This window comes from Dysidea avara, chromosome 14 (genome assembly GCF_963678975.1).
Source record: "Dysidea avara chromosome 14, odDysAvar1.4, whole genome shotgun sequence".
Classification (NCBI taxonomy): Eukaryota; Metazoa; Porifera; class Demospongiae; order Dictyoceratida; family Dysideidae; genus Dysidea; species Dysidea avara.
In genome coordinates this window covers 4,343,059-4,363,430 of record NC_089285.1, presented here as the reverse complement: position 1 = coordinate 4,363,430, position 20,372 = coordinate 4,343,059, and the positions used below count along the sequence as shown (strand labels likewise).

At 36.4% G+C, this 20,372-nt stretch overlaps 1 protein-coding gene across 1 annotated transcript in view; it reads right to left on the bottom strand.

The window, feature by feature from the left end:
• Positions 1–16,935: 16,935 nt before the first annotated feature.
• Positions 16,936–20,372, bottom strand: part of LOC136244989 (uncharacterized) — a 29,459-nt gene continuing 26,022 nt past the window's right edge. Inside the window, exon 5 of the mRNA XM_066036515.1 lies at positions 16,936–20,267. Coding sequence (XP_065892587.1) covers positions 17,082–20,267 — 3,186 coding nt within the window. The 3' untranslated portion in view covers positions 16,936–17,081. The remainder of the gene's footprint in view (positions 20,268–20,372) is intronic.

The window sequence follows — 20,372 nt, the reverse complement described above, 5'->3', positions numbered from 1 at the left end:
TCTTTTAACGCAATGGGAGGCTTGGAAGGAGTATTAGTTACTAGATTTCCAGGTATATAACGAGGGACGATAAGTATGAATGCGGGTAAGGTTACAGGTTCCATTCGCAAAAAGTCCCACTACAGAAATTTTGAAAAACCTGTTTCACTGCCAATGGGTTCACCAATTAATGCACCGTAATTTGTTTGACGGTAGCATATTACGGGTGACTTTTGTATCGTTTCAAGGCCTACATTCTCCTGTGTTGAACATGAAACTTGGTTTGAGATTTATCAATACACTGGAAATCTAGCTTAGTTCTGGTATGAGGATCACATTTTGTGTCATTTTGAAATGTTTTATATTTGTAGTGTAATCATGTACAAAATTAATCACAAGTTGCAATTAACCCATTCTCCATGAGCTAAGATGTGCACGCACACCATCGTAAATGGTGTAATTGATATTGTGAATGCTATCAGAAGACAGATGCATTAACAAACCTCGCAGTATAAATCTAGGCTTATTATGATTAGCCACTATGTACACACTGGATGTGTTTGAATGTTTAATATTACTTTATAGTAGCTATATTAGATGGCTATAAAACCTGTATAATGTTCACTACATGTCTCAAATAATTTGGTGTGCACAAATTAAACTTGAGGAACTGAATATGTTTGTTAACTTATGTATGAAGACGCACAGTAGTGTGTTATGCAGCTAAGAAAGCTGGCATGCCACATCGTAGAAGAAAACATGATTCTCTCCATTACATAGCTACATGATCCCTTCCCTAGATGGAATGATAATTTTTGTACTGCAGTTGCATGCCCTTAACCTTTGGCATCCCATGCCAACTATGAGCAAAATCATTTTGAAATAGGAGCCCTCAGAGTTTAGCTGGATTTCTTTGTTACATTGGGGGTTACTTTATATTCTTATTTTTTGCACACTTCACAATAGTCAGTAAAAATGCAAATACAGTAGGACATCCATTATCTGAACACCTGTGTGCCAGTTCAATCATAAAAGTGTTCAGGTAACTGAATTTGTTCAGATATATGAAGCCCATTTATTGATATACAGAGTTGTGCGCAACTACTCTAATAGAATATACACTTACTCTAATAAAACGTTCACCTCATGGCGAAATACTCTAATAGAGCAGTCACTTATACTGTTCGGATAATTGAGGTCCTACTGTGCATAATTTGATTGCCTTGAAATAATGGTGTACTTCAAGGACATAATAGGGTGACATAGCTGTCCAAGTCTGCATATCTGATAAACATTCACAGAGTTATGGAAAGTTAATTGTTTTTCATTAGAAGGACCAGTTTTGTCAAACCTACAGCTAATGAGAATAACCTGAAAATCAGTATGCATATAGTTGGCAATATTAACCAAAATCTTTTGTTGTTTAAAACTAAGTACAGTAACAGGGGTTACATGGAGAAAACCAACCTAGTGTAAAATAGAGGGTCAAAATTAGAACAGTCACTAAGTAGCAAAAAATACACCTAACTCTTAAACTCTTCACCACTGAGCCACTGTTGTCAGTTAATTGTGGCTCTCTTAATTTATACTATATAAACAGAGTTCTAGTATACTCATTAGTAAGCATTTATAATTTCCACTGGATAATTTAGAACATTCTATGTGTGTTATATTAAGAAAAATGTGTACAATAAAGTACACATTGTATGACATGTGTAGGTACTAGTCAGTCACCCTACTTGAATACAAAACATCACCATTTTTTTGGCAACTCTTGCACTGTAAGGCAGTAGACAATTATCACACATGTATGTACTGTGCAGATTTTATAGTCATCATGCTCTTTGTATTAGTGGACACATACTGCCACATTAAGGTTACACTCTTTTAGCTATTGACTGTCATTTTAATATCAAACTATCTAGCAAGAGATATATGTTGAAACCTGATGTGTTAGCTTGAGAACATGTACAGTAAAACCTGATGTGTTAGCTTGAGAACATGTATAGTAGGTAGCACTAGTGAATGCATATGCCGTAATTTGCTTTTTTTTTCGTTGTAAAATAATTTTCGTATGCAAAATTTGTACAAACATTTCTGTGCATATACAAGATCGAACTACTCTAATAGAACAGTCATTCACGTAAATCATACGAAAATATTTTTACACAAAAACTTTTATCACAAAAATTTTTGCACGAAAATAAAGCGAATTACAGTACATATCATAAGTAAAAAGTATCAAACAGTACAGTAGTACCATGTAAGTAGGGATTGGGCCAAAAATTTCACATGCCACCCAAAATTCCGTTTTTGAAAAGTACCCTAGAAGCATCTTACGCAACAAAAATTACCTTTAAAGAATAGTACTAGTTCATATGATATATAATCCAACAAGAGAATGTGTTGCAGTATAATACTCTCAATAGCACCTTGATGTATTAATTTGAAATACGTCAAGTAATTAGCCAATAGAATTAGTATTACATTTGTTTGTCAAGGCTCTTAACAAAAATCTGTAATACTACTTCGATTGGCTAAAATAGTGTGGTGTATTTCTATTAGAAGTACATGTCCAACTTGACAACTAGTGTTACCATAGTGATAGATGCCCCATGACATAGCAACAATGTGGTTGCTTAGCAATGGTTGCTAAGTAACCATTGATAGGGTAAACATCACTTTGAGACCATAGCAGTGGTTGCTAGATGTGATTGGTCTTTTGCAGTAGTTATTGAATTTTTGTTGCCTAGTAACAGTTGCTATGGTTGTCGGATTAATTTGCAATAAGACAGATGGCTGTGGTATTCAGGATTAATAGTTCTCACATTGTAAACAGGAAGGAAATAGTGCTCGGCTTTGCCTCGCACTATTTTACTCCTTCCTGTTTACAATGCTCGCACTATTAATCCCGAATACCACAGCCATCCATCCTATTACATACTGTATAGCTGGTTATTTTTGAAACAAAATTTTGCACAAGAAGAGAATTTCGAAGGATTTTAATTTTGAAGAGTGCATATTTTGAAGTCCGGATGGATTTCAAATAAATGGAAATTCGTGTCATAAATTATGAAGATGCATGAATCTTGCCAAAAACTGACTTACTGATGGAATAATCCCCATCTCTGTGCACTGGAGAAAAGACTGAGGGAGTCTCAAGTGGAGTAAATTCACTTTCTCGCTGATCACACTCAATCGTAGCTAGCTATAAGCTATCTACCATAGATTCTAGGCATCAATTCCCATTCTGGATCACTTGTTTTCTGGTTATTGGTACAGTAATGATACAGTTTACCCATTATCATCAGTAACACTGAGCTAAAACTCTAGGAATATACAAGTGAATCAGAAAAAGTTGGATTGTTGCTTTCACTTGTGGGATTTATTTTGGAAGAATAACCAGACGTGGGAATTTATTCTTGAAGAGAAGGGCCTCTTCGAAATATCCAAAAATAAAAACCCTTCAAACATTACCAGCTATACGATATACTAATAGGCAAGTTATATAGTGCCTGCAGTCACATGCATTTTTTAAAAAATTGACAAAAAAAACCTAAGAAAGTGGGGAAAAAAGTTCTCTCAGCAGGGGCTTGAACCTGGGAATCTGTACTCATAAGCAATGCTTGTAACCATTGTACCACCAGTGCTGCAGCTACTTATCTTCTCTAGTCTCTACCTTATAAACATCCGACTGAAGTGACTTCTAGCTATATATAACAAGAGTGAAGAAGAAACCAAAGCTGAACCCTAACCTACCCCTAATGCTAAGGAACTACTTTTTACGTCCCCTAAAGTTGAATGCTCAGGGAAACCTACTAGACACATCCCCTAAAGTTGAATGCTCGGGGAAACCTACTATACGTGTGCCCTAAAGTTGAATGCTCGGGGCATATTGGGCGCGTACCAACTCTAGCTCTCCTAGAGACAACTAGCTTGTTTGATAGTCCAGCAAATGATGGACTTGTGCCAGTAAAATAGCCGTTCACGTTCGTAACCGGTGCCGGTACTATATCTACTTTGATACTACTACAGCATAAAATATAACCAAACACTAACAGTGGCCGGGTATAGAATTTTTAAAAATTGCCAAAACTTGAATTTTAGACGCACTGCCTGACTGCCTGATCACAGTTGCAAGGCTAGAGGCCAAACGAAGCAGCGCACCATAACCATTTCACACCACAATAACAAACTCACTAGTGGGATGTGCCTTTTGGGATTCTGAAGAGCATAGGTCCTCTGTGCCTTGTCTTTTATTTTATCTTCAAACAGGCTGCTTGTCTTCTTTTTCATCCAATGAAACCATAATTATTGGAGTGTTAATTTTCCGTAACAACACTTTCTTTCAGTAGCACACTTAGATGACACAGAGTTATTTCAGAGCTGGATTTTTGAAGTGCTTTAGTCCTGGCTCTGCTATAAGAGGTAGATATCTGCAACTTTACTATTGGGATATGCACCTGCAAAAGAGAGGGTGCCACCAGACTAATTTGCGATAGGTTTGTGACTACGCCCACCTAGGTTGGCTATAATCGCGATAGAGTATGGTGACCACACCTCTTCACTATCTAGCTATTTGCTAAACAGAGAACAAGACCTTATTGGTGTACCTAGCTGTACACTCCTTGTCTGACTCAAGATGCTCTAATACAAGTCACTCTAATACAGCAGTCATGCATTTATTATTCTAACAGAACAGTTCCTGAGCTACAACAAAAAAACTAAATAAACAAGTATTATCAATTTAAAATTGTCAAGTAGGGATCTATGTAATGAAACAAGAGATGAATGATGCTATTACAGCATAACTCGGTGGGATAGTCCCTACTTTGGCACTGAATAAAATAATTGTTACAGCTAATGTGCCTTTCTCACCAAGTTATGCTGTAATACCATCATTCATCTCTTGTTTCATTACTTTTTATTGCATAGATTCCTACTTCATTTTTTTTAAATTAATAAAAATACAAAGTAATTTCTAGAAGTACTAATGAAAGTATTGTTGTAGTTTGCCCTATTAATATTTTAACAGCAACTCTTAAATGTTAATTGGCCATGTGATATCCAACTTCAACAGATGAGGTATGACACATAAAGAAACTATTCAAAATTAAACTAAGCTATTGTACACATATAGCACTAGGAAAATCCAAATTTCCTATATTTTTGTGAATTCAGCAGGATATATAAGTAGCAGATTTCCAGCAGATATACTGGACCTACCACATGGCTTTCTCCTGCACTTTCCTTTGATACAGGAAATTCCTACTAGACCTGACCTTAACCTAAGTGAGAGAATACCATAAATACTTGCATTGCAGTGCACACTAAATTTCCTTGCATTTTATCAGCAACTGGAAATCTGTCGTATGAAATTCTCTTATACTTTTCCTTTATTACAGAACATTTCTACTAGACCTGAACTAAACCTTATAGTGTTGGGAATGTCATAAATACTATAGCATTGCAGTACACATTAAATTTATGCATTCACCTTGTTTTCTAAATGTAACTTCTTAGTAAGTTATCTTCAAACAAGACATCAAACCAACCATGGATCACCACCTACATCAAAAGACTTTGTAGACGAAAGAAGCGAGCTTATGTTCAGTATCACCAATCATGCTCACCTACCAACTGGCAATATTATAAAACCTAGCTCAAAAAGAATGCCGTCAAGCCTATAATGACTACTTTTCAAAGCTCATTGACTCCAGTTCCACAGCTAATTCAAAAAACTATGATCATATATCCAAAGGCAAAAATTGGATCATGTTGGAATACCCCCACTGTCACATAATGGTCATACCATTACTGATTCCACCCACAAAGCTAACGTCCTCAACGATTACTTTAGCTCAGTGTTTATTACCAAAGACACCCAGTCTACTCTCACACCATATGAAAGCCCTTATCCTGATATACAACCTATTTCCTTTACTTATACTGACGTCTCCCAGCTCCTAACAACTTTGGAAGTTCATAAAGTACCAGGACCAGACAAAATTCTATCACACTTACTTCAATTAGCCTCTCAAGAAATTGCTCCAGTACTAACTCTGATCTTCACTTCATCAAGGAGAACTTCCCATGGGCTGGAAACATGCTAATATTGTACCTATATTCAAAAAAGGAGACAAAACACTTGCATCCAATTACAGATCAATATCGCTAACCGGTATCAGTTGCAAGATCATGGAGTGCCTAATTCACACTCATCTCTTCTCCCACCTAGAATCAATAAATATATTCTATGACCAACAACATGGCTTCCGACCTAGAAGATCATGCGAATCACAACTTATTACTACTGTAAATAACATTTCTAATATCTTGACTCTGGCTTTCAAATTGATATCATCTTTCTAGATCTATCTAAGGCATTGATAAAGTCCCCCATCACCGTTCATGTAACAAATTATCCTACTATGGTATTAGAGGGGAACCACTAACATGGCTACAAAACTTCCTCATCGGTAGGCATCAACAAGTACTTCCTGATGGTCCAACCAGTGAGTTACATGCAGATAACTCTGGTGTCCCCAAGGAACAATTTTAGCCCCTTTATTATTTTTATGTTATATTAATAACCTACCATTATCACTCAGTGCTAACATTGGTCTGTATGCTGACAATACCATACTTTACACTGTTATTCACTCTACATCCGACTGTTTATCACTCCAAATGATCTCAACTCCCTATCACAATGGGGCTCTATGTTTTTTAGTCCTGGTAAAAAAGTATTCATGAGAATCACCTGTAAACACAATCCTATCACCTATAACTACACCATTAACAACATCTCTATCAAAGAAGTTTCATCTACTAAATATTTAGGAGTTACAATCACCAATGATTTGTCATGGTCCACACACATTACTAACATCACATCCAAGGCTCTATCAGTCAAAGCATTCCTACAGAGAAATCTTAAGTCCTGCCCAACTCAAATTAAACTGAAATGTTATAATGCCATGATAAGACCAATTTTAGCAAATCATAGCAAATTTTTAAGCACCAACTGAAAATATTATTGCTTTCCCCTACCAATCAGTAATCTCATAATCAATCATATTGTAAAACATATTGTACGCATGTTTCATAAGTGCTTAAACTAAGGCTGCACATTTTTGGAAAATAATAACTATCTGTCATATGATATAATATCTTCTTTTGCATATTGTCTTGTAGATCTGCACTAAATAGCTCATACTTATGTTAATATTTCCATACAAAATATCAGGTGTATGAGATGATCACAGCTTGCCAAATTTTGCAATTTATGCATGGGCTAGGTTACTGCTGCTGTAGAAGGTAGCTAATATGCCTTGCACTGCCAGTGTCACTTGTTCAGCTGGAGAATACAATCTACCTATTACATTTATATTTCAGGACACCATCACCTGAAGTATGTACACCGTTACCAAACTTGATCAAATGAGCAGGAGCTCAACTATACTTAGCAATCAGTGCTAAACTGGCAGTCTGAGAAGTCATTAGCACTAATACTTAGAGCTTATAAACTTGTAACCTTATTGTATAGTATTGATAATTATACTGTTATTATTATTATTATTATTATTATTAGTATTTGTTAAGGATCTAAAGGCAATGCCTGTGTATCCTGACCTGCATGAGTGTGTGCATTGTGTGAATTTACATACAATCATACATATTATGCCAATAATTATCTAGTCTGTTCTTAAAGGTATTTAATGATTCAGAAGTTACTACTTGATAGGGTAAATTGTTCCAATTATTGATCACTCTAACTGAAAAACGACGTCTTTGGCTGAGTATACTTAAAAACAGTTTGTATAATTTTAAAGTTGTGGCCCCTTGTGCTGTTCCCCCTCTTTCTTAAAAAAACTGCATACAAGATCGAGATACTCTAATAGAGCAGTCAATCACTCTAATAAAGCAGTCACAGTGTTCATGAGGCAGTGTATACATAGCTTAACTATGAAGCTATGAATAAGAATCTGAATAAGGATCTTTATATACTTTATAATAAAGACGTTTGGTAAAGAACAACCATTGATGCTGTGTCCTTTTTTTTTTTTGCTCTTCAACTTTTTTAGCAAAGTGTACCCCCCCCTTTCCAAATTCTGGATCCGCCTCTGCTGTCATATGTTGCTGGATAGATTAGGGTGGACATGTCCATGTCAAACTGATTGTGTAAAAGTTGGTAGGTAAAAAATCTCTCTTATGCCTGTATTCCAAGGATGGAAAATTTAGGGATTTCAACCTTTCTGAGTACAGCATGACAGCTAGTGATGGAACAATTCTAGTAGCTCATCTCTGGACACTTTCAACTCTCTTGATATCCTGGTTATAACAAGATTACCATATTCAATGATAGGCCGAACTAGTGACTTATATAAAACTGGTAGTGTATGTGGTAATAATATTGTACTCAAAAGATTTATTTATTAATGATAGGACTCTGTTTGCTTTTTGTACAACTTTTGATGTTTGATGGAATTTTAGTTGGATGTCCATTTGAATGCCAAGATCTCTAACACTATCAGTATTTTGACAATTGTGCCATTCAATGTGTAGGGAATCTGATAGTGGTGTGAACCTATACGGAGGACCTTACACTTGGTAATGTTGAATGACAAAAGCCATTGCTTGGACCAGCAGAAGAGTGCATCAATGTCCTTTTGCAGTTCTCTAACATCTTCAGGAGGCTTAATACATCGAAAAAGTTTGGTATTGTCAGCAAATAATACAAGGGAACTCTTAACTATAGTATATAGGGAGGTAATTTACATAAATGGCAAACAATAGGGGTTCCAAGATGGAGCCTTGGGGAACTCCACTCCTAACAGATGACCACAGAGAAAATTCTACATTTATCACAACAACATGCTGTTCCTGTGTACAAGAAAAGTCTTGATCCAATTTAGAAAATTTCCTGAGATTCCATAAGCAGTAAGCTTGAATAAGAGTCTTGAGTGGGGTATAGTATCAAAAAAGTTTTCTGGAAGTCAAAGTAAGCAACATCAATTGGTATACCCAACTGGATAGAGCTGGTCCATTGATCTAATACACTAACTAGTTAAGTATTGCACGATCTATGTAAATCCATGCTGGTGTAGAGATAGCAGGTTGTTGTCCAACAAGTGAGTTAGCATGTGGTCTCTAATAATGATTCGAGTACTTTACAGTTAACAGAAGTGAGACTAATTGCTTATAAATTGTTTGCAACATTGTGCTGGCTACCAGACTTATGAATGGGTACCACATGGCCAATTCTCCAATGCTCAAGAATCGTAAGGACTTACTATATATTATGGCCAGGGGTACACATATAATGTCACTCATTTCTCTACGAGGTGGCCAGCCATCAGGTCCTGGGGATTTGAGTGATCTCAATTTATCTAATACAGACTGTGGAGATATATCAATATCAGAAATATCTGGTGGGCAGTTTGTTAAGGTGAATGATGGAAGAGATGTGGTGTCTTCAGAAATGAAAACAATGGACCAAATGCATGAGCTTTGAGATTATCTGAAGTGATTTTGTTGCCATTGGATTCGTGAATGTCTTGTATTTTAGTCTTTGTTTTTAATTTAGAATTAGCATCATATTTCCAGAAGCTCTTTGGATCTGCTTGATATTAGTCAATATAGATTGTGTTGTTGGATGAAAAGTAGGTATGCAAACATAAATGGCAGTATCAAGAGTGGTTGAAAAGAAATTCCAAGCCTCAGTAATCTCCAAGGAGCCAATTAACAGTATTTAGTAGTTCTCATTTTAACATCATCTGCTTCATGCAGATTGAGCCTGTGTAACTTATCATTAGAACATTCACTGTAACAATTTAAATTAAAACAAATAGAAATATGGTCACTAGAGCCCAGACCTGGGAGATAAGACACATCACTCACTGTGCCTTCCTCATTTGAGAAAACTAAATCTAATACATTGGGAGTTTGATTACCTCTGTACCTGGTGGACTCTGAGATAGCTATGTTGGTGAAGAAATAGATCTTGTGTAGTGTCAATAAAGTCTATTAGTGTTGGGGAGCATGTTAAGTTACACCAATCGATATGCTATGTTGGTATTAATTTTATTGATTGAATTAGCTATGTATATAAATTAACATTATCTTATAGCCACTGGTGAAATCATTGAGGCACTGTGAAAAGCTACAGATGAGCAGACTAAGGGATGATGAGAAGTAGCTATTAAATAGTCGACAATGCTTGAGTGGAAAACCTAGCCACAGCTGTTATCCAGCCGTACAATTAGCTACTAGGACAAGGCTAAACAATGCACAAAGCCAATACCAGTAGGTGCTCTTCTGACATTGTTACAGAATAGAGAAATAGGCCAGTATTTCACATGACAGGATGTGGTTGTTAATTAACATGTGAGAGATGTAGGGTTTTTTCAGTGAGAAAAGAGAAGAGCAACTGAGGACAGCTGAAGTGGTGATATTCTGCTCTATGACAATAAATAATGTGTTTTTGACAAGAGATATTAGTTGCGCCAAGCGCAGTGCCTAGTACTAGCTATGCATAGTTGCAGTCAGCCGGAATTCCATGGTTGCCAAGTGTGCCACCACTTAGCGTGGAACGTTGCAACGACCTTGCTTGGGATCTTTAGACAATCATGTTAGCCATACTTTGATGTGATAACCTTCCTGCCTGAGAATTGCCCATGCAGTTTCAGTGTCACGCCAGATATGATTTCCAAGTTGTGCTGCCAGTCTTTGTCAGTACATAGATACTAGATTCTAGTATCTATGGTCAGTAGTGTCATAGATTATATATTCGTCACCAAATATATAATCTATAATGACAAAGAATTTTCATCCATCAAGGGTAACAAATATATAATCTATGGTAGTGTTGATTTGGAGGTGCTGGCTTATACAGAGAATATCACACGGAGGCAGCCAATGCCTGATGGTGGTTCTATGGAGGTATAGTGCAGTATCATCAGAGAACTTTCAGGCATAGATAAAGCGTAAATGATTTGGAGACTATCATAGGATCACAGTTTGTATGCAAGTTTGGCTAAAAGTCGAGAGCTAAGTTTATTTTCTATATTTAGGATAACGATATCTACTAAACATCACTGATCCAAGCATTAATCTATATGAATGGATCCATTGAAACTGTCAACTAATCACTGATCAGAAGCATCCTGTACAGGGAAGGAATTCACCAAGAATGGACCATTCTTTTCTGTAAGTTTTTTCATTGCTGTCACATTTTAAGGCCACTCCAACTTGATTTCCTGTTTCTCATCCTGGCCAAACAAACTTTGCCATGCAGGCGGGCAGCAAATTCCATATGCTAATTACTACACAAGAACGCAGCTACACATGCTTTATACATATCTATTACACAGCTACAAGGTGGACAAAGCATGTTAACCACTACTTCAGCTGCACCTGCAGCATCTAATGATAAACTGTGGCCATTCAAATCAACACAAGGATCGCTCAACATGGGAGAAATAATCCTCGACTGTATCCTTGTCATTAATTTGTTATTATAGTTCAACTAAGAACAGTTTTCTGCAGCATTTACCATAGTCAGCACACCTGCCTTCACCATGCGTTTCCTCATGTCCACTTGAGAATCCAAACTAAAACAATCACATGATACTTAGAATACATCAGTTTACGGAATAATGGAATATTCTAGCTTGACAAAAAAAACATGCAGGTGATGGACAGGAAACAGGAAATTAAGTTGGAGTGGCCTTATCACCAACACAGTTAATCCAATTGATCGCCTGTGCTGAGAATACATCAGGCATTAGTGCATGTCAGGCAATTCCACCTAAGCCATGCAGTAATGGTGCATTGCCATGGTCATGTCTCATGGTAATCTCTCTATTTACAGGGGAAAACTTTACAAGTAGACAATTCAGTTTCTCGCAAGTATTTACTGCTGTCTTAATTGGCGTGATTGGTTACCTGGAGCTGAGAAAACAGTGTGCATCATGGCCCTGCTAGCCGTAGTGAGATGATGATGTTTGGGGATGCTACAAAAGTGTAGAGACTATCTAGGCATATACAGTAGACCCTCGGTTATCCGGCCCCCGTTTATCCGGAACCTCGATTATCCGGAATTGAAAATGACTGTTCTATTAGAGTATTTTGAGTATAGGTGTGCGTTCTATTAGAGTATTTCAACGGAGCTCTGTATATAAATGTATGGGCTTCAATTATCCGAACTATTCACTTATCCGAACACTTTTATCATTTCCTGAGAACAAAGGGGTTCGGATAACCGAGGGTCTACTGTACTTGTTTTATGTATGTTCTTACTGTATACCTATACTGTACAGGAAATTATAATTAGTAATACACAAGTAGAAGGAAAAATTAGGAATTTTAAGCTGGATTAGGGTTCAAAGAACAAAAAAGCAGGGAACAAAGGAACAGTTTAAAAATTGTGAAACAAGGGAGGCTGCCTATACCTGTAGACATACTAATGGACATCTAATCCCTACTTTTCAGTCTATAACCCATGACTGAGTTAGGGATTAGATGTCCACTAGTATATCTGCAGGTATAGGCAGCCTCCCTTTTTTCACAACTTTTTAGCTGTTCCCTTGTTTCCCTTGTTTCCCTGCTTTTTTGTTCTTTGATCTCTAATCCAGCTTAAAATTCCTAATTTTTCCTTCTACTTGTTTGTTTACTTTTTAATAACATGATTATGACTACTGAATCCACGTGTACCACATCAAAAGAAAGAATGGTGCCAGGCATTCCATAAAATAATTTTGCATCTGAACACGTGCCCCAATAATCAATTATGCACTGATAAGTGAGGTGGCCATTACGCTTTGTTTGTAGCTATGCTCTACTCGTTACACAGCATTACAAACAAAGAAAAGTATAAGAATATTCTCTGCAATGAATCCAGTCAATACGGGAAATACCAATACTGCCAAGCTGTTATGAAGAAAATTTAAGGCTAGTTTTAGGGTGATATTTTTGGGCAAGAAAGCCCAAAACTGTATGATCCCTAATATACAGTACTACCATATTGTATGATTGTACAAGGAAATTTGAATTACAAAGGAAATTTGAAATTTTACAAAGGAAACAAGGAAACTACAACAGTTCTGAAGAGTAAACCTGAAATTTTGCTATGCATGAAAGTCTATGTTTACTCCTGCAGTCCATATCTTGTGGTTGGTTACTGAAATGTTCCAGAAATGCTGCCTGTTTTGTGCACAACAGTTGGAGTAAATGCTATAATACATTTAGTTCTTTCCTGCACCAAGAAATCCAAAGGAAATTTCCATCTGTCCTTGAAAAGGAAATCTCACCACCAGTACTCACATTTTGCTCTAGCCCTGTGAGAAAAAAATAATAATAAGATGAACAAAATGGCTCAAAATGGCAGATTTCAGTTCCTTAAAAAAGTACTTTTATCAAGTCGTTTTGACTTCATCTTTGCTAGTCAGGGGCAGATCTAGGATTTATAAAAGGGGGAGGGGCTAACTCAAGGTACTCATCTCTTGGGTAGAGGAAGCATGCTGGAACTAAGGGGTCTGGGGGCATGCCCCCCAGGAAAATGTTGAAAAATAGATGTTAAAATACTGCAATTTGGAGACATTTCCACATAAAATCTCTTCTGCCTGTAGATATTTTATATACTGCCTTTAGATTATAGGTATGGCTCTCTGAAGCATTTTGCTAATGAAACAGTTTGGGTAGGTACAGACAACCAAGTACATGATGCACCCTCTCACAATTGCACAACACTGAATAGGTGCATGTTAGAATAATATCGTTGAAAGTGAAAAATTTGAAATTTGAACAATACAAGATTAAATCTGAGAACATTTTCAATGGAAATTGTGTACCTGAATTAAGTATTGCCATACATATTAACTGTACAAGTAGATGAATAAAGCCCTTTAAACAGACCAGTACACTTCATTGTATGTATAGGTGCAGGCAGACTTGGAAAAATTCCATAACAGAACCAACTACATGTTTCCAGTGAATGTTCTATTAGAGTAGTTAGCTGACTGCTCTATTAGAGTATCTCAATCTTGTACACCTCCAATGCTGATCCATTGCATAAACTTTAGCATACATCTACTGATAATAACTTAGAAAGATGTTTATAAGGTGGTTTTATGAGTATTTGCATTATTAGTGATCATATAATTATGCTAAGATGAAAGTTCATTATAATACTCAGCATATTGATCAAGTAAAGCCTAAATATGAAGAGGGAAGGGGGGCTTCAGCCCCCAAAGCCCCCTCCCCCCCCGCCCCCGGATTCGCCCCTGCTAGTTGACCAAAGCTTCTTCCAAATTAACTTCTAAGACTTCTTTTGAGGTTGGAAAAGGTTTCTAAGGTAGTGTTTAGTTGAGTGTTCTATTAGGATTTTGGAAAAAACAGGCGATCTCTATTATGAACCACTACTGTGGTTCATGATAAAGTACATTTCATATGTTGTTGGTATTTCAGTTGTATGCCCTGGTGCAAGAAATCTCATCATTTTCCTAGTGTAGGAACTGAACTCTAGAGAGTGGCTTATCTCAAAGTATCCCACGCGGACATTACCTTATTTATTAAGGCTTTACAGAACAAGTGCCAAAGGTCTGTAGGCTTATTATTCTAGGTTGCTCTTCACCTTGTAGGACTTATTTGCACATAATTACATGTTTCAACAAAAACACATTCATGACATCCTATACCTGCAACCATGAAATCACTGCTCTATTAGGAAGTTCTATATATACTACTAGGCTTTAAAAGTGAGAGACATGAAAAGCACTACACTGAGCTGACATACACTATGAAAAAGGTGGGATATAAGATGGTATTTCCAGTGGCTTATTGAATACAAATAAGCCTTAATATAAACCCTGTATTATACTCATGTTATACTTTAGTATAATGCATACTATACTATTACATATATGGTTTCAGTTTATTTACCACATTACCTGAAATAGCTTATATTTAATATAATGCTCACACTATACCATCACCTATATGGTTTCAGTATGTTTAACACATTAACCAAAGCATTACATGAGGTTGTTAGTATAATACAGGTTATATCAAGCTTTTTTGTATTCAATAAGCCACTGGAAATACCATCTTATATCCCCCTTTTTTCACAGTGATAATTTTGAACATAATACTTGAAGCATTAAGCTTAAATGTTATCATAATAGTAGGGACAACAAAGATGTAGGCATGGCCCATGAAAAAACATCACTCAAAAACCAGCCTCAATTTTCCCTGATGACAATGAGGCAGTATTGGTCAGGTAAAACCAAGCTTACAGATCAATCCAAAACACTTTCAACAAGTTACTACAGATTTTTTTTAAATTAATAAACCAAATTTTCTACTGACTGACTGATGCTTTCAGACAAGCATAACTTGATAACGACTAAGACTACGGACTTGACTTTTTGGAGTTAGACCTCAAACACTACCAGTAATGTGGACCAGACTCAAGTGCAGCTCCAGGATTTTTGGTAGTGAAGACCAAAAAAAAAGTCACTGCATGCTCAGAGTACATAAATAAACACAGGGCTGTCCAATTGTAAGCACAGGGCTAATTATGAAGCAGATTAGGCATGAGAAATGTGTGAGAACTAAGCTGAAAGAGTGAGAAACAGAGGGTTAGGCGTGAGAGAGTGAGATTAATAGCCATGAGAGATGGCATGTCTGCTAACTATTGCATGGGGGGCGCGCACAGCGCCATTTCTTTCTTTGATGTGGTATTCATGAATTGCAGGGGTGCTTTTCAAACAGTTCTTAATTTGTAATGCTGTGTAATGGGTTTAACATAGCTGACAATGAAGCCTAATGGATACTTCACCTTTCAGGTGATCATTGATATAGCTGGGGTGCGCGATAACATTTCTTATTCACCAGTCACAATAATTATTAATTTAACAAGTTAACAAACAAGTACACAAAAAAAATTGAAATTTTCAACTAGAGTAGGGACGATAGTACATCAATAAAAAGTACTGAAACAAGTTGAAGTATATAGTACAAGATATTAAATCTTAGTAAAACAAGAAGAAGTGCTACATCCCCACTGTGCATTTCCGTTATGGTATCTTGAGAACAGTAGGGATATAACAATTATTGTGATTTAATATCATGCACTACTACTCTAGCTTGTTTCAGTATATTAAATTATAAATCGACAGTAAAATTTTATCGATGTGCTATGGTACCTACTCTTGTTAAAATTCTAAATGCGTACTAATAGGCAGTTATTAATATTAAGCCACACTGTAAACCATTGTCAATGAAAATGTATATATGTTATGGCAAGACTCTAATAGAACAATCAGTGACAATGTTATTACGCTGCCAAACATAATGAATAATTATCACATGTACAAGCTCAGAAAATGCAAAAATGATAAGTAAAAACATGATACAAGATAGTGAACATTATACGTTGAATTTTTGCACATGGTACCACAATAGATAAGCACTTTATAATTTTATATTGCAACAACACTGAGATATAATGTTTAACCACTACAGCAGTTTCTTTTTATAAATTGCGTGTCACATGCATGTATGCATACATGAGATGGAAAATGTTTTGCTTCATGGAACAAGTTGCTGGACTAAGATTTCCAGTCTGTAGAAGTAGCTCTGTGAAGGTTCGTATTAAACCATGTGTATTAAAGTAGCACATGTGTGACACAATTTTAAACACAAACGCAATCTGCTGTAACTATTAAAGGACACAGGTAGTTTTTCAAGTTTCTTAATGTACAATTAGTAAAGTGCACACTATGTGGATATATACAGTTTAAAGGATGTAAAGGAGATTATAAATTTAACTTCTCTATACAAAGGACAATATCTGAGGTCCCCTCTTTCTACCTCTACCAATCTCTGAAATAGGACAACATCAAAATCATTTGGTCCCAAAGTGTTTGTAACATATAGAGGTTTCATTGGGACTCAGTCAACTAAACAAAACCAATGAATTATTTTATACAAATGTTTACATAATGGTTCCACTTTGTCACCATAGTATACAAAAACTCTTAAAACATCTCAGTTATAATTTCATACTATAAAAGTGTTTGTACTGAAAGTTAATAGCTCTAGATCTGCCGGAAGGAAATAACATACAGTGGATAAGCCTTGTCATTTGAGTAGGTGATATAAATTTTAGATCCATGAGCCATACCATTTACAGTATCATAGCGAGTCTTCTCTGATAAAGTTGATGGTTTGTATGGAGGCATGCGGAGTGATTGATCAGAAGCAGAATAGTAACTGTCTCCAGTCAGAACCTTAGCAAGAAACATTAACTTTGCACTACTGCGGCTAGTAAAGGCCCTGAGATATAATGATGAATGGGATGAATTCTCATAAGCATAACTACAAGAATATTTTGCACTTTCAGCAAAATAATTTCCTTGGCCCCACATGCCTTTACAGCTAAATCTCATGTCAAAACCTTCTTCAGATTTATATATTTCTTCTGGGGCAGTAGATGATGACCCATGAAACAATTCCATTTCATTTACTCTTTCTGATCCTTTCCGACTCATCCGTTCCCTGTGCTGACAATATTTCTCCCACAGAAATTCGTTTTGAATACGGTCAATTGAGACCAACTCCACATAAGGTATTGTTTCCCTCATACGATTTAGAATTTTAGCCCACTCTGATGATCCTTCATGGACACGTTTTAGCTCAATAGGATCAGTCTGAGGTTCCCATTCTGCTGGCTTGGGGAATGACTGTTGTACAGGAGTACTAGTAGTTGTAGCTAAAACCTGATAAACTGCAGTAAACGCATCTTGTATACACTCTTTATAGCCCATAATGTTATACTTTACTGGACCTTCAGAATTAGCTGGACTAGCAAATATTTCTACCCTGTAATCATCTTGGATCTGTTTAATATGTTTGTCCAAAATTGGAACCATGTTTGGCTGAACATCAATGAATTTTGAAGTATTGAGGGAATCAATACATGAGCTCAGCTTTTCTTCTGCTTCTTTACTATCTGAGGGTGAGGCATGAATTAATATCCTTGATGTTTTGTAATGCTGACTACCAGTTTCAGAACTATTCTTTGTTGATTCTTTCAGAGGTACACGTTTTATAGGATTCATACTGTAAGTATCCTCATTTATCTGCATCATGTTTGACATGTGTGAAAACTGGAAAGTGAAATTCTGACCATTAATTGTTAGGGAATGACGAGTGCCTGTAACATACATTGCTTCAATTTTCATTGAATCACGTTGAGAAAATAGTTCCCATTTTTGCACATCATTCTTGAACATCCACACATGATCATTTGTTACTTGTTTAATAGTTCTAACTTTGTTTGTTCTCGTATTTGTTTGAGTCATTGAATTAAAGTCAATCACATAATCAAACCTCCCAATTTTCAGATTACACAAAGAGCTTGTTAGGCTCTTCTGGCTTAAGATTTTGTTGTCTTCTGGTTGGTAAAGATAATACTTGCCATCATCATCTTTCCATAACCACATTGAATTATCCGACTCTATCACATCACCAGATGAAACATCATGTAATGGCTTTGTGGTGATCCATTTCTGAAATAATCCTGACCTAAATTCAGACTGAAATTTCTCAGCCATGTCAATTGGTAGAACAATCCGTAATTTCTCAATAGAACAAGACTGCATGCAAATGTCATGTATGGCATTTAGACAAGCCTTAGCCAGAACATCTATGGGAAGGCTCTTATCAATATAACTGATATAAGGCAAAGACACTGTTGTTGCATTACAACTCTCTGATACCCTCAAACTGTCAGTAACAGCAGAAATAATGGCAATGTCTTCATCACTATCCCCATCTACCCAGTTGGGTAAAACTGCATGGATAACTTTTTGACCATCATCTTGACCAAAGTTGAAACTGACCGCCTTCCCAGCTAGTTGAGTTCCATGACACTTCACATGAAGTTCACACCCAACCACTGCAGTATCATTGACAACATCCTTTAGTTCTTTAGACATGGTGAGATTTTCATCTGTAAAGTTAATGAACACATCACTGTTCTCTAACGCAATACTTCCTTCACAAATCTCTACAGTTATATCACAACCAGGTACACTGGCTGATGACAATACTTCAGGTTTAAATTGTACTGTGAGTGACACTGGTAGGTCACTTTGTAATTCTTTACACAACTGAACAAACTCAGGTGATCTCAATGCAGGACGTGAGAGGTAGTCTACAGCAAGCTCTGAACAAGTTATATCACTTTCTAGAGATGAAATATACTTCAAGAAGTGTGGTTCAGCTTGTTTAATAGCAGCTTCAGTTCCCTTCACTTCAACACCACCACAAGGATCAGTGACTGCTGTGACACTAAGAATTTTATTGCTCTTTGCTAATTCTAGTACTTCATTCCATTGTGATAGCATCATTTTGGTTGAAAATGAGTATTTCACTTCAAACAACTTTTTCACAATTGTCCGTTTATCTTTTTCAGAACAAATGAAATTCTCAATAGTTTTGGATACCTCTTCTGCATGTGTGCAGTAAGGTGACACAATTATGATGTCACTGTCTTTAGCTTCACAATGAAATATCAAATCTTTCTTTACTTTGCCTAAGCCTTCTTTCAATAACTTTATTCCCATTTTATCTGTAGGTATAACACACTCTCTGACACTACCATCAATTCTTTTAGCAGAGGAGATTGCACTATCTACCCTCCAAACAAGGTCACCAACTACTACTATCTCACAGGTAATGGTGTCACCAGACACTAAAGTGTTTAGCGCCACATAAAGCCCCTTGTTAGTAGAGATCTCATCATTAATAGCTTGCCAGCACCTTTTCCACATCAACAAGTAGCTATTGTGTACACACTTGTGAGACTTGGTTACAATTGTGCTCAAATAGTTCTTTATGTGTTTAGAGGATTTTTCAACCTGAGATTTCATACCTTCTAACCTCAGTTTGGGAGATGAATGCACAAGGTTTTCAACTTGTACATTGTGAGCCTTCATCAAATCTGGTTTGCTTAACTGCAGAAATTTCAACTCTGGTAGAGTTACTTCAATGTTATTAATTATCTTTAAACTGGATATGTGTTGTTTGAGTGATTCAAAGCAATCCTTAGCATCTTGTTCAGTGAAGGCATGTAATACAACAGCAACTTGATTGTGTCGTAATTCAATCCTCACCCTGTATGGTTTACCAATAGTGGGAAGATCAATAGCATTACTGCTTTCTATACAGTCAAACTCGTCATCATGAAGCAAGAACAATTGACTCTTTGGATCTAATTTCTATACAAATTTACATAGATATATAGCTAATACAAATGCCCGGACATATGTTTGTCTATGTACAGTAGAACCTCAGTTATCCAGACCCCACTTATCTGGATTATT